General features: G+C 33.5%; 1 protein-coding gene across 1 annotated transcript in view; it reads left to right on the top strand.

Annotated features, from left to right (window-relative positions):
• Positions 1-14,944, top strand: part of St8sia4 (ST8 alpha-N-acetyl-neuraminide alpha-2,8-sialyltransferase 4) — a 92,786-nt gene that overhangs the window by 31,721 nt on the left and 46,121 nt on the right. The window contains exon 4 of the mRNA XM_008834599.3: positions 13,049-13,342. Coding sequence (XP_008832821.1) covers positions 13,049-13,342 — 294 coding nt within the window. The remainder of the gene's footprint in view (positions 1-13,048; positions 13,343-14,944) is intronic.

The following is a 14,944-nucleotide window of genomic DNA, read 5'->3' as shown; positions in this document are numbered from 1 at the left end:
ATATAATTTTTTTACAATGATGCAAAATAATCAACCTCTATTCTTGATGTTCTTTCCTCTACTATATTTACTGGTATGTAAGTGTACCCTTGTTGGTTAATAACATCGGATGTCAGAAGAGAGCTTCAGATTCCTTGGTGTTTCAGACAGTTGTTAGCTGCCATGTGGGTGCTGGGACTCAAACCTGGGTCCTCTACAGGAGCAACCACTGCTCCTAAGCACTAAGCCATCTCTCCAGCCCCAATTACAAGAAAGTTTTATAAAATAATGTAAAGAGAATACTTTCATTTTCTATTATAATCACTCTATCCTTTCTTCTTGCAAAATTATTCATTAATGACTCCAAGATTAATTCTGACCCACCAAGGAGTCTAGCTAATTGTTTGCAATTACTTAGGAATTAATTGCAACTGCAAATCAAAAAAAAAAAAAAAGCATTTCTCACCTGAGAAAGTATCAGTACAAGTTTGGAAGAAAGAATGTATTCAGGAATTTTCCTCCAAGGGAAAAAAAGGTTCATAAGGAATCAGATGGGAGGAGTAAGAAAGTTATGACTGTTGATGAATAAACATATTGAATAAACATATATTGTATAAAAAAGAGAGTTAGAGTCAAGGGCTTTCAGACATGCAATGGCCTCTACACAATATCCTACTGGAATAAACAAGATGTAATAGATAGAAAGTTGCTATGACCTTCTGGTGATACCAGTAATTGAAATATTTTTGGTTAAATACACATGACCTGATAGGTTACTGAATGCTTGAATCATATCAGAATGTTTGAGTCTTCTGAGGTTTGCAGTGTCTTTCTAGTACCTAATGTTAAATAAATCACATATACCAAGTTAGAAAACAATTTTAAACTTTTCTTTATGCTTTCAAAAGTGCATACACACACACAAACACACACACACACACACACTCACACAAAGACAGGGGGAGTTATATGTATACATTTTTATTGATTATGTTTTGGGGGGGTAGTTCATACAGAGCATTCCAAACAAGCTTATTCATCTTTTAACCGCATCCCAAATATCACCCTCCCATAGCCTCCCCCCTGACACTGGAGCCCATATACTCTGCCATCCCTGTTACTGTCCATTATTTTGTCCGTGCCCTCAGCTGTTCCCCAGTACAAGTCCATCTGCTGAGTCTAGTCAGCCTATCTAGAGTCCTTTATTTTAGGAAGATCAGCTCTTCTCCATCTAGCAGCAATCAGTTGCCAACTTTCCTTTAGGTAAGATTGGGGTCTGCTGTTCATTATCTCAGTTCTATGCTGGGTCACTATTTGGGAAGCTCTTGGTCCACCCTGGCTAACAACTCAAAGGAAAGTGTCTTCTGTCTGGCATGGTTTCTTGTTATGTAGCCTTTAGCTATACACATGGACAAATTTTAAGAATGACAAATCAAAAGCTGGGCAGGGTGGCACATGCCTTTAATCCCAACACTTGGTTGGCAGAAGCAGGCAGATTTCTGTGTGTTCAAGGCCAGCCTGGTCTACATAGCAAGTTCAGGGAAACCCAGTTTCAGAAAGACAAAAAACAAAACAAAACAAAATATTGACAGATGAAATCAGTTTTTCTAGATAAGAGAATTAAATGTCAAATCCACAACAAATTTGATTTTAAATTCACTAAAAGCTATAGGACTCAAAATAAACATTCTACATACCCTTTAATGACTTTATGAGATATAGTTTATTAACCCTGGAAATTGTAAAAGGAAAGATTATGGGTTTTATGCCTTTCTTTTCTAGCATGGGTGATTAATGTAGCAACTATAACATTTCATGAATGCTCTTTCTCTCTGTTCAGTTCAGGGCATAATTTTTAATCGCATAAATTCCATGCTGAATCAGACCTTCCTTCTATGAGACAGTAGTAATGAATCAGCAGCTACAGATCAATGGCAACAGTAGCAATGTCTCAGCAGCCACAGAGCAATGGAGTGGCCCTTTTCCTTGAAGTTCATGGCCAGAATGCATTGTAACATATCCCAAGAATTTCTGCTCGGTTCCCCAACCACTAATCTTAAACATCTAAATCTCATTTTTTTAAAGGTCTAACTTTTTTTTTCCTTTATAATATAGAAATATAATCAAGATTAAACAGCCTATACATGGATCTCACAATATTATTTAAGTAAAATATATACGTTAGAACATGATGGCATTTAAGTAAAGGCCTGAATGAAAAATGGGAGGAAGACAGGCAGTGTTTATACCACTTTGAGGACTACCCCCTTGAGGACCACTCAGTGTGGGAGAGATAGGTAACTTTTGGTCATCTGTCTTATATACCTATAAGAGCTTTAAAGTTCTTGATTCAGCCCAAATTCAAGTTACAATATTATACTCTATATAAATCATATTTTCCCCTAGTCTTCTTTTAAAATTTTTATTTTTTTCATTTTTTTGTGATTTTCATACAATATAGTTTTATGGTATTTAGATTCTCTCCCCTATCTGCACCTCCCTCCCCTATCTGTATCTCCCCCACTGTCCCCTGTCTAATTTAATGTACTCTCACATATATGTATGTATATGTGCATATATACATATTATGACTATGGAGTTTTATTTGTGTTCCCCAATATCCTTCAGCATGAGGGTTCATCCACTGGATGAAATCGCAATCATATTTTTTTGTTATTTTTTTTTTTTACAAAAAATGATGAACTGCTACAATGTTCTCTTACATCTCCTCTAACAAATAAACAAGATATGCCTTGAAGGTTTAAGACTATGTGTAATTTCAAGGACATGATGTTTATAATGATTGAAATCGATGTTAGTCTTGTGTACTAGACATGCATGTCTATACTCAATTTTGCAAGAAAGCAAAAATCAGTCACCAATTTATTTTCAATGATTTGTGATGTACGCTGATATGAAAAGATCATATTTAATATTTAATTCTAGAGAACAATAGTAAATTTCTAGCAATGATAGTGAAGATTTTATTAAAGATATAAAAATGAAACATGAAGTTTGTGTCCATGCAATTATTCACATGTTTAATCACATATTAAATATATTTGAGTGTAGAATCAGTATTTGGACAGCTTTCTTTACTCTTGTTTAACACATACAAGATAAATGACTGAGGATTAGACTCCCATACCCCCTGTGGGCTTCAGGGCATCAGTAAAGTGTGCATAATGATGGAATTACTATCTTGGGTTGATGATAAAATTAAATGATTATGATTTCATATATGCATGTGTTGGTGCTCAAAAGTGAACAGATACAATTTCAGTGTCAATTGATAACAAATATTTCCATTTATTTTGGATCATATTTTTATGCATGTATGCATGTGCATGTTCATATTTGTGTGTATTTGGATATGTAAAGGTGTGTTTGGAGGGCAGAGGACAACCTCAGGTGTCGTCTTGAGGAACAGCATCCACCTTCTTTGAAACAGTCTGTCTATGGCCTTGAGATCACCAACAGGCTGCACTGGTTGAAGGTCAAGTGCCAGGAATCCTGGTGCCTCTGCCTCCCCAGCACTGATGTGTCACTTCATCTGATCAGTTTAGATAGGTCTGAAAATTAAGCTCAAACTCTCATATCCACAAAGCTAAAGTTAGCACAATGAAGAAACTTAAAGATATAAAAATTAAACATTTTATATCCATGCATTTACTTACTTATTTAATCTACATATAAAATATATTTGCATGTAGAATCAGTATTTGGACAGCATTCTCTACTCTTAAGCACATATAAGACAAATGACTGAGGGCTAGCTACTGTATGAAACTTATCTCCCCATCTTTCTCACTCTATCACATTATTATGACAATGACATATAAACGCTCTTACTTGTGAGTCAATGAAGTCAAGATAGCCCCTGGTCAAAACCCATGTTATACTACATAATCTAGGATTGAGAATTAATTCTGAAGTTCCACGCATGATGAGATGGTGGCTCAACCCTAACTAACTCAAGTTATCCTTTTCAAAACAACTGATATAAATTCTGGAATAACAGAATTTAAGTTTCATTGATTTGAAATCTTGTGTATGAGAATGCTCACAAGCAGTGAATGTGGAAAAGTAATTAGGGGAATATAAGATTAGAATCAGAATGACTTCAGCTGTAGCAAAAACCTAGGCAGAATATATTTAAACTTGAACAGTGGTAACAGAAAAGGGAGGCTGTTGGGGAATATGTGAGGCAGAACATGCTAATAATTAATGTGAGAATTAGAATAGGGAAGGGGGTAAAAAATCTTTCAGACATTCCTGCTGTGGTGACAACAGAAGTGGCAGTGACAATGTGAGGTAGTGAGAAACAAGCAGATTAACAAAGAAGAGCACAACACGGCCCTTTCCTGCTTCTACAAGCTATCTGTAGGATAGTTGGGACAATGCGTCGAGCGTTCGGTTCACAGCATTATGGGTGGACGGTTTATTCTCTGTGCTAACTGAAGGCTTAGTATGACTTAGCCGGCTTCCTCAAGAGGCAGGCTGTGCACTGACAGCGTGGATGTCTTGTACCAAAAGCCTAGAAAATTTCAGAGACTACAAATGGAAGCTGAATGTTGATTAAGAGGGTGTTTGTTGCTGTTTGGGAGTACTTGACACCTGACACCATTCTTGTTATGTGTGGTGAGTCTATAAACATATAAAAGGTATTCTTGTCCTCACTTTTTAAAAATTTTATACATTATTTTTATTTTATGCGTATGAGTCTATTGCCTGCATGTGTGTGAGTGTACCCTTGCCGTGCAATGGCACGGCGGTCAGAAGAGGGCCTCAGATTCCCCTGGAACTGGAGTTAAGGGCGGTTCGCAGCCACCATGTGGGTGCTGGGAATGGAAGCCAGGTCTTCTGCAAGAGCAGTCAGTGCTCTTAACCACTGACCCATCTCTCTAATCCCTGGGATTCTTGTCTTCTACAAGTAGAAGATGGACCAGTTATTTTTCTTCTTTTCCTGTCAGGAAAGTACTTTCAATGTGGACAAAAATTGTCTAATGCGATATTCCTATTCATGGCATTAGCTCGGGAGAGGCAACTTTGAAGACAATGAGATAACTGAAAGCCTAGGAACACTCTAGATGTAGAGAAGACTGAGGAACCATCAGATACCTCACAGATTTTGGAGGACTATGATTTTTTTCCCTCATATCTGATGCCCAACCAGCTTTCTGAAAAATAATTTCCCTTCCAAGTTACCTAGGATTCCTTTCTGGACTCTGCACAAATAGAAGTGAGAATGGGAAAAAGGCAGATGTACCTGGAATTTGAGAAGGTAATGTCTACTGATGTCTACTTAAGTAAGGAAGATTTTAAGTATTGACTGCTTTTAACAATATAGTATTAGTTTGTTATGTGTTGTTTTGCTGATTTTGTTTTTGTTGTTGTTGTTGCTTTTGACCTTGAATAAATGAGGGAAGATAACTCACTCAAAATACTCTGTGTACTGTCAGGCAAGGAGGGCTCTGTGGTGAACTAAGCAAGGAGCTTCCCACCATTAGGCCTGTATGCTGCTGACATTTCCCAATTTTCTCTTTTATTCTATAAATATATTGTCAAGAGAACAGTAGCTACTTCATCCTCAGTATTGCTTAGTACACAATCACTCATTGAAAAACAGGCTGTTCAGTTTAATTTTTATCTGAGAAAAAAAAAAACTTTTGCCAGTCATTGTCCTTGTGAGGTCTTACTTTTTCTTGTTTATCTTGTGTTTCCTTTTACCCAATGTCCTTCAAAAATATTTCTTGAAAAACAACTGTTGTCTTGTAATTATTCATTCCACTCAAAATTAAATAGGCCCTAAGGAGAAAGCTGATAAATGTGAAGCTTGACTTTGATTGAAAATGTGGATTTGTAATGAAACTCTATAATGACTTCGTGATTCCCTAGATCATGTCTGTTGATATGGTGGAGTTACTAATGACAGTGTAGGAAAGAGGAGCCTGCTTTTGTTCCTATATAAAATCTCACAATAAATAGTTTTGTCTTAAATGCATATTTTATTTGCAAAAAGATGTTTGCCATTTATTTTATATGTACATTTGTTAAATAGAGTTTAAGTACATTTTAAGATAACTTTTCATTATCCTTATCATTTAATAAGTACATGAATTCTAATACTAAACAGAATTTTGACCTTTCAGCAATGTAAAGTTTTTAATAATATATGCTTTAATAAGTTAAAATATTTAAAAAGAAATGTAAAAGCACACACTGTTAGAAATTTTCAAAAGTATGCCCAGTAAATTGACACTACTCATCTTTCTTACCTAGAACAAGCTTCACTAAAGACCCAGACTTTGGGAAGGAGAGTTCATATAAAGATGAGAATTGAGAAAGAGGCCAGTCACACATTGGAGTCAGAATCTTGATTTAAAAACAAAATCAAAGTCATATCACTTTCATTTAACTGAATATGTGATGAAATTCTCTTTCTCTTTTCAGTGCTGTTCTATTCCTAACACATAGTGTTTAAGAGCATGAACTTAAAATTTGCCTTTGTTATTTACAAGTAGCAAAATCTTGGACAATTTACTGTTAACACAATTTTGTAATCAATGGCAATACTTAACAACAGTGCCCTTTATATGATTGTTTTAAAATCACAAAGGATATTCTATTGATAGGCAATGGAATAATATCTAGCACACAATAAAGCTGAATAAAGTTATTTTAATTACAATAATAGACTTATTATCATGTATGAGTTATTAGATCATTCTTGTAATGGGCAGCCTTATTTTCCTGATGATTTCATTCTTAATTCACAGTGTTCTTTAAGTGCAGTTGACCATGTTTGTATTTATTCTTACCATATGGCATAAGGAACCAATTTTTAGATGTAATATTATACTCATACACAAACATATATGTATATGTATATAAAACATACCTATATGTACATAAAAAAGTACAATTTAATTTCTTTAAGATGACTGAAGCTTGATTCCAATGACCATTCAATCTCCAATTTCTAAGAGACAAAAACTAAATTTTAATCAAAACAAATTATGAAATTTGTTAAAAATGAAGTTTTTATTTTCTCATAATGATCTTCTTACTTTACATTCCTTTCAATTTGATTTAATGTGCTTTAAAAACTCAACAATTAGAGAGTGAAAGAGTGTGATATAAGTGGGATTAGCAAAATTGAGTATGTATTATTCACACAAACAAAAAAAATTCAGTATTCATTTTTGTTCATGTGAATTTCTAATTATTACTAGCAAGAAATTTGAATCTCAATAATATTCTTATTTTTCAATTATGTATTCACAAAGAAAGAAAAATAGAAGCAAAGTATTACAATCTCAAAGGTAAAGATGGATGAAGACAAAATTGAGGCTGATTCTACTTTATTGCTTAAAGTTTAGCTAAAATTTGATAAATATCAAATATTTATTTAATTTTCTAATTTGAATTAGATCAGTCTACCCATCAATCCCTCTGTATACTCCCATGTGGACTCCATGCCTTCTACCCCTAAATGAAAGTTATTCTACCAAAGCCTTGTGATTGTAGCATCTTTAAGTAATTCCATTTTCATTTAGAATGAAGTGTGAGAATGACAGTCCCATGAATTTCTTGCTATGCAGATCTTTATTTTCTAAAACGAATTTGATGTTTTGTCATTCTGAAATTTTCCTAGATACTGTATAATATTCTGCCCATCCTTACCAATAATCAGTAAAGTTGTATTTGTGAGAACAAGTGCTGAGTTTTTTGTTGTTGTTTTTGGTCTCATCGTTCTTTTCATGATGTGCAGCATTGGTATTTATTAATATCCAGTTGAACATTTTATCAAATAGTTATAAAAATAGCAATCATCACATGTGGTATGTGTGTATATGTATTTGTTTTTGTCATTGAACATAGTAAGAAATGTGCATCTTCAATGTGAGTTTTATTTTTTGTTTCTTCTCTATTGTTTAAAGACAGCAGCTTACTATATGTGAGTGGATGTCTAATGTTTCATGTATCAAGAATTCTTACCAGGTAATTAGTATTTTCACTAATACATTGAAAATAATTTTCCTTTAGAAATATATTCTATGCTTTTGTAGACATTTAAAACTTTTTGCATAATATCTGCTTAGAATTTGAGGAATACAATTGCTGAGTATACTTGTATAATAAGCTTAAATCCTGAAAATCTTAAATTTAAAGCTAAAGTAAAATGAGGAAGCACTCTTTCTTCAACAAGGGAATGTTAGTGTGCAGATGGACACATATAAATTTCCTATAAATCTGAAATACATCATCTGTATAAACAGTGCTGTTAAAACTCTTGTCCTATGGTCATTCCACATTAGACTGTGCTTTGCTTTTAGAAAGGATGTGCTTTTGAACATTTGTCTTACTCTCTTTGAGTTTGGTTTTTCCAAAAGTGAAAATAATACAGCTCCTGATGGCAAGCTAAAATTATTCACTTCTGGTCTATGTTGACCCTATTACCCTCACCTGGGGAAAGTTAGATTGACAAGCTGTATATTCCAGTTCCTACCAGCAACTCTGAGAGGCTAGAAGAAAGGCCTTAAATATAAGACAGGTAACCCAGCTTGTCCCTTCTCTTGACTCTTCAATCTGAGGAGCAAGCTATAGGGAACAGACAGGGTCACAGCCTTCCCCTGCTTGCTGGGGAAGGGGGAGTAGGACAGAAAGAATACCCATTGGCAAATGGCTGGTTTTGACTAAGGAATTAGTGTTAACACGAGAAAATCCAAGGTGAATTTGGTCATAGCAGAAGAAGAATGGGAATTATCTATAGGAACTTGTCTGAATATTAGAGAAATGTGTGGAAAAATAAAAACATTTAATCTATAGTCCACCAAGGCTTGTTCCTTTTAGTCTAATCTGCTTTGAATGTACAAAGATTTCAGTAGCAACCTCTAATTAGACACACCATCATGTTTTACATATTGTCTTGGGTGATTAATTCTGTACATAGAATAAATGTGCTAAAACACACTGTGTGGTGAATAAATAAATGGCTGGATAAATGAGCATTATCTTATCGACAGTATTAATGATATTTACTCACATTATATTTGGAAATGATAATATCATTGCAAGATTAGATGAATAGTAAAATAGCTAAGAAAGCATTTTTGGCTATTTAGTGCTGTGTTTGAACAGTGAACTCTTAATGAATGGATATATGAAAGAGACACATTCCATTTGCTTAGACTACAGAACTGTAGTTTTAGGGAAATGTTGAGAACATGGAAAAATACAAGAGATAATTTCTTTGTTCTGGAAATGCGGCTCTGTACTTAACGAACACTGGCTGCTCTTGAAGGGGACCTGGGTTTGGTTCCGATCGCCTACAAACCACCCATAAACCCCGTTCCACGGGGATCAATGGTCTCTTCCTGCTTCTGTCGGCACTGCGTGCATGTCGTGTACTTATAAACATTCAGGCAAAACAGTCATGCACATACAATTTTATAAAGAAATAATTTCAACATGCAGTATTTTCATGCTGAAGAATTCCATCAACTTTGGGTATTTATACATGCATTAAGCATTACTTTCTTCATGAATTATAATATAAAATATTCATATAGCCTTTAAAAGTTCTGTTGGTAGGAGGTGGGATAGATCTGAAAGGAGTAGGAGGGTTGAATATGATCAGAACACATTGTCTGAAATTCTCAAAGAATTAATAAAAATACTATTAAAAAAGAAAGAAAAGACTCATGGCAATAAATGCTCACATGTGCTCAGCAGTTTGGCTCAGAAAACATCATTCAAACACTGCTCTGTTTTGTGGGATTAAGAATAATATGTGCAATCACGAAGCACTTCATAAATGCTTGAGACACATTCTGTTTAATTTTGAATATTTCAGTCTCAAAGAAAATTTTTAGAAAGATTGAAACCTTTTGACTGAGAATGCATTCATAATCTTGCACTATCAGCAATATTGCTTCTCACAATACTGAGGTTCACAGTCTGCTGAACTGCTGCAGTGAAATACAGCTGGTTTGTTATTTTACTTATTTTTTTTAATTTGTGACATTCAGCTAATTATATGACTAGATATCTGGTTCACCCACAGAGTAATTTACCAGCTAAACATGTGCATGTGCCTCCTCTTCATTTCCATTGAAAATTATGTATACTCCCTCGAGATAAGTGACTAGGATCTTATAGCCACTGTTTTATGATGCATCTTTATGTTCTTATTTTCAGTTTGCCTATTACAATTCCTCTTAAAACCTGACTGGGCTATGCTCAAGTTGTCAAAATTCTACATGTGAATTCATTATTTTATCATATCCAATTATTCTTCTGGTTGACATCATGCTCATCTAACTTCCTGTACTTGCATCAAATATGCCACTTTGATTCTAGATAGACCATATTCTCAATAAAGCAAGAAAGCAAACAAAGAAGTACCTTCTATATTTTCTTTTTATTCCAAAAGGAAAATAGTTTTACTTAGTATTTAGCTCTAATTGATGAATTTTCTTTTAACTGCTTAGAAACACAAGTCCAAGCAATCACGTGTCAGAAACTTATTTATTTAATCTTAAAAGAGTGATTGATGAGAAATATGGTATGAGGTACTTTTAAATTTATTGAAAAAAATGAGCATACAGTAATTATTCCTGTTTCTCCAGAACAATTTAGCAGTAGATAATTTTCAATCTTGTCCCCATAATTGTTTCTGATATTTTTATGTTATGGAGAAAATAAAGTATAGCTGTTAACTGCAGTAAGAACCTTTGAAAGAATGTCATTGCTGACTTTTTTTGTTGTTTTCCCTTGTCTTTGTGGCAGAAGACTCATATAATGCATATCTCCAGACAGGATCATTTAGTCTCTTTTAAATTTTTATTTATTCGTGGAAACTTTAATGTTAACACGTTTTTGGATTTTACATAAAGAAACATCTATAATAATGATTCTTAGAATACACTTCTCACTACTGTATCCAAATTTATGTCATAATCAGCTTGTTTGAGATATTAGACTTGATAGGCTTTAACATATCTGACAAAATACATGAAATCCAGTAGGGGGTGGGGGGCGAGGAATATGCAGATGGTGGACAGAGTATAAAGATTATTAAAATGTTTTACATGAAGTACACAAAAATTCAATAAAATTATACAAGGAAAAAAAACCAAAATGGTATTTTAGATTATATTTTACTATTTTTGTGATACTAATTTTGAACTTCAAATATTATAGTAATGGTCGTGCATGTCTGTAATCTTAGTACTTGAAAGGTGGAGGCAGGAGGATCCAGAGGACAGGTCAGCTTGAACAACATAGAATGTTTAAGGTCGGCACTGACTATATGTGCCTTTGAGGCCAATTTAGGCTATAAAGGACCCTGCCAAAAGAAAACAAAACAAAACAAAAATGAGTCATCAAATCATGAATCCCTATGATTATCACTATACACATAAGTTCATGTTTAGTGATGACTTTTTAGGAATATCTGATTACTAAGATTACTATTGGCCTTATTGTAATAAGGATGATTAATACTTCATCTCATTTAATGACATGGATCTTAGCAAAATTAACTAATATTATATTACATATTATTATAATGTATTATACTATGTAGTGTGCATAATGATAAAGAAAAATATATTTTGTCTGCAATATGTAAATAATAGTGTATATTAATACACTTCATTCCCCCACTCAATAGCTTACTTTAGAGAACAGAGAATATGCTTAATAGCATGAGATGAAAATGCTTTGCTGTTATAGGTAAATGCCATAAGAGGTTTAGAAAAAAATTAAAGGGTTAATTTAGAAGAAAAAAGAAAAGATTTACAAGACACTATTTTAACAAATAAAACACAAACTTTAATTTTAAATTAAAATTAACTTATTTGAGAAGTTAAGTAATTCTTCAAAATACACAGGGAGAAAAATGTAAAAGCCTTTTGTGAAGCAACCAAATCTTAAGCATCACTGAACTATAAGACATATTAAATCATTTAAAAGAAAAAGATTACAAAGATGTATTTTGTATATATGTGTATGTTTTGGGTAAAGCACAGATTAAATACATTTAAATATCTTTCTGTTTAAAAAGAGTAAATATTTTTAAAAACAAAATCTAGCTTTTCATTTTCAATGTAAAACACGCACCTTTCAAAAGGGTGAAAACAGGGATATTCTAGAGTTTTCTTAAGTCAAGTATCCATGATTAATGGGATAGATTTAAAAAAATACATCACAAGTCAGAGACGCATTCAAGATTTAAAGAGGTTTCTAAATTTATCTTACATTAATAGAGTGAGATCATGTTGCATGAGTAAAAGTAGGCACAAGCTCATTTCATAGCCTTATGATTCCCATAGATACATCTGAACCACAAATTGTGTCTCTTTCTTTCATAAGCATTCCCTAGACCCCAAAGCAAGAATCTACAGGATACTCTGAAGAAATTGCTAGGATGATATTTCTCCTACCTTCCTTAAAAATCTCAGAAATGTAGTTATATAGGACAACTTTATTTCCTTATTTCATTCCTTATGTAGAACTAATGAAGACATTTAAAACTATATTTCTGGGCAATTCTATAAGGAATGGTATTCTCTTTTATCTCAGAATATAGAAAATACAAATTCACTCAGTGATACATGTAAAGATGTTGAAAAGACTTAATCTTGACAAGTTGGACAAATTGGACCATCACGTGCAATGTTTTACTAACTTATACAACAACTTGTGATTTAGATTGTCGATAGTATGACATCAGAGCCCTTGTGAATTTCCCACCATGAACTCATTTATTATAAATTCCTATCATATGATTTTGTGAAGATGATACCTAGAAATATTCTCATACTACAAGTCAACTGTAAGTGGCACCTGGAGCCCTTCACTGGGAGGGAACAAAAGCAATATTCTTAAAGTTGTGGTGATTTATTGAAAACATGTAATTTTACTAGGCAGATTATTTAGGGAATTTTTTTCACCTGCTGTAAAGAACACTCTAGTTAATTGTTCTTTTTGTCCACATCATTTATGAATGACAGTTCCATATTTATCTTTCATCTGTCCATTAATTTTTTGTCCTCTTCAGGTGCAATCTAGCTCCAGTGGTGGAGTTTGCTGCAGATGTGGGAACTAAGTCAGATTTTATTACCATGAATCCATCAGTTGTGCAAAGAGCATTTGGAGGCTTTCGGAATGAGAGTGACAGAGAAAAATTTGTGCATAGACTTTCCATGCTGAATGACAGTGTCCTTTGGATTCCGGCCTTCATGGTGAAAGGAGGAGAAAAGCACGTGGAATGGGTTAATGCACTAATCCTTAAGAATAAACTCAAAGTGCGAACTGCCTATCCATCACTGAGACTTATTCATGCTGTCAGAGGGTAAGTGACTGGAAAGGACCAGTCTGTCCTTGGTACAATAGAACCCATAACTAATGATTTTCCAAAGTCAGGAAGAAATATGTGTTAAATCTCCAATGGAAACAGATTTTCATTATTTTATAATGCTTACTATATTCACAAACATGAATTTTATTTCTGTATTTAATCTTTTAACTCATCCTCCTTGAAAAAGCAAGTTGTTTGCCTTGACATTTATGCTTACTCATGAGTAAATTACTAATTTTAATTTTTTATATCAAAAATGTAATAAGAATTCCTAGTAAAATTGATGACTTCAGAATGAGAAACTGAAATAGAAATGCTAAATAGCTAATAGGCAGTGTCATGGAAGCACACATGCAAGGCCTGTTTAAGGAGCATTTAAGACCCATTTGTGGCTGAGAGGCCCAAGAGCAAGAGATGTCTGGCTGGAATGATATCACCCCAATGTCACAGTTGTCAATTTTATTAATTAAGGTACTATTTTGTCTATATAAATCAACACATAATTTAAAAAATTTATAAAAGAAATAATCTCTTGCTTAAATGTGAGAAGTAACAAAAGGCCAAGTTCAATCATACAAGTGTTTTAAATAAATAAGTTACATATAAATATTTCTGTGTGTTCATGAATTAAGTGTCAATCAGTGCAGAAAATAAATGAAAGACTGCCTGGTCACTATCTTATGCAGCAGCTTTATGGTTAAAAAAAAGGCATAGGGCACTCCAGTGATAGGAGCATATTATTGTGGATGTATAATTTGTTCCTCGGGTTCACAAAGCTTGGTATGTAGGCTTAACATTTGAACTAGACTGAAAATCAAAATAGTAATTGTCATAGGATGGATAAAAGAGAAATGAGAGATTGAATGAAATACAAAAACTGAGAAATTCAGGGAGAAAGGAGAGAAAGAAAAAGAAGAAGAGGGAGAGAACATTGAAGACACAGAATGCCCAGCATACATGGAGCCCTTTGTAAATATTAGAATAGAAATCAAAAAAGTAAGAAGGAATAAGGTTGGAAAGGGATTCACTTTTATATACTGAATAAAGCATCATAAGATTTCTGAATTGGAGGTAGCACATCTGGTAACTGAAGACATATTTGGGGGATGAGAACAATAATACTGGAACAAAGAACACTTTCTTAATAACTTACACATACAATAAGCAAACATGTCGGATGGAATTGATGGACATGGAAGCAAAGTGCAGGTTCAAGGGACCAAAGAAACACAGTGGATAGAATTCTTAGAAGAAGAAAAGGATCCAAACCCAGAGTTAAAATAGCCTCCTTTGTGTACTCTCTGGGTACTGTGCTAAAGTGCTTTGTTTAGTTTTGTTATTGAGACACTTTCCTGAAAATCTTTACCATTTCCTGTTTAAAACTCTAAAGAATTTCTTGTATTTTACTATTCTGTACACACTGAATTGTTATAATTGAATCACAGTTATTCAATACTTTGGTAGGGAGTTTCAAATACTTATATGCATATAAATATGCATCTGTAGATTAATTAACAGTAATTTATAAAATTATAAATATTACTTATGATTAAAATTTGACACAAAAGATTATATAAAAAAGATTAGCATTGCAAT

The sequence above is a fragment of the Nannospalax galili genome, unplaced genomic scaffold, assembly GCF_000622305.1.
Source record: "Nannospalax galili isolate Female #2095 unplaced genomic scaffold, S.galili_v1.0 scaffold16, whole genome shotgun sequence".
In the NCBI taxonomy this organism is placed as follows: Eukaryota; Metazoa; Chordata; class Mammalia; order Rodentia; family Spalacidae; genus Nannospalax; species Nannospalax galili.
Note: the sequence above shows the minus strand (reverse complement) of the source record. Positions and strands in the feature narration are given on the sequence as shown.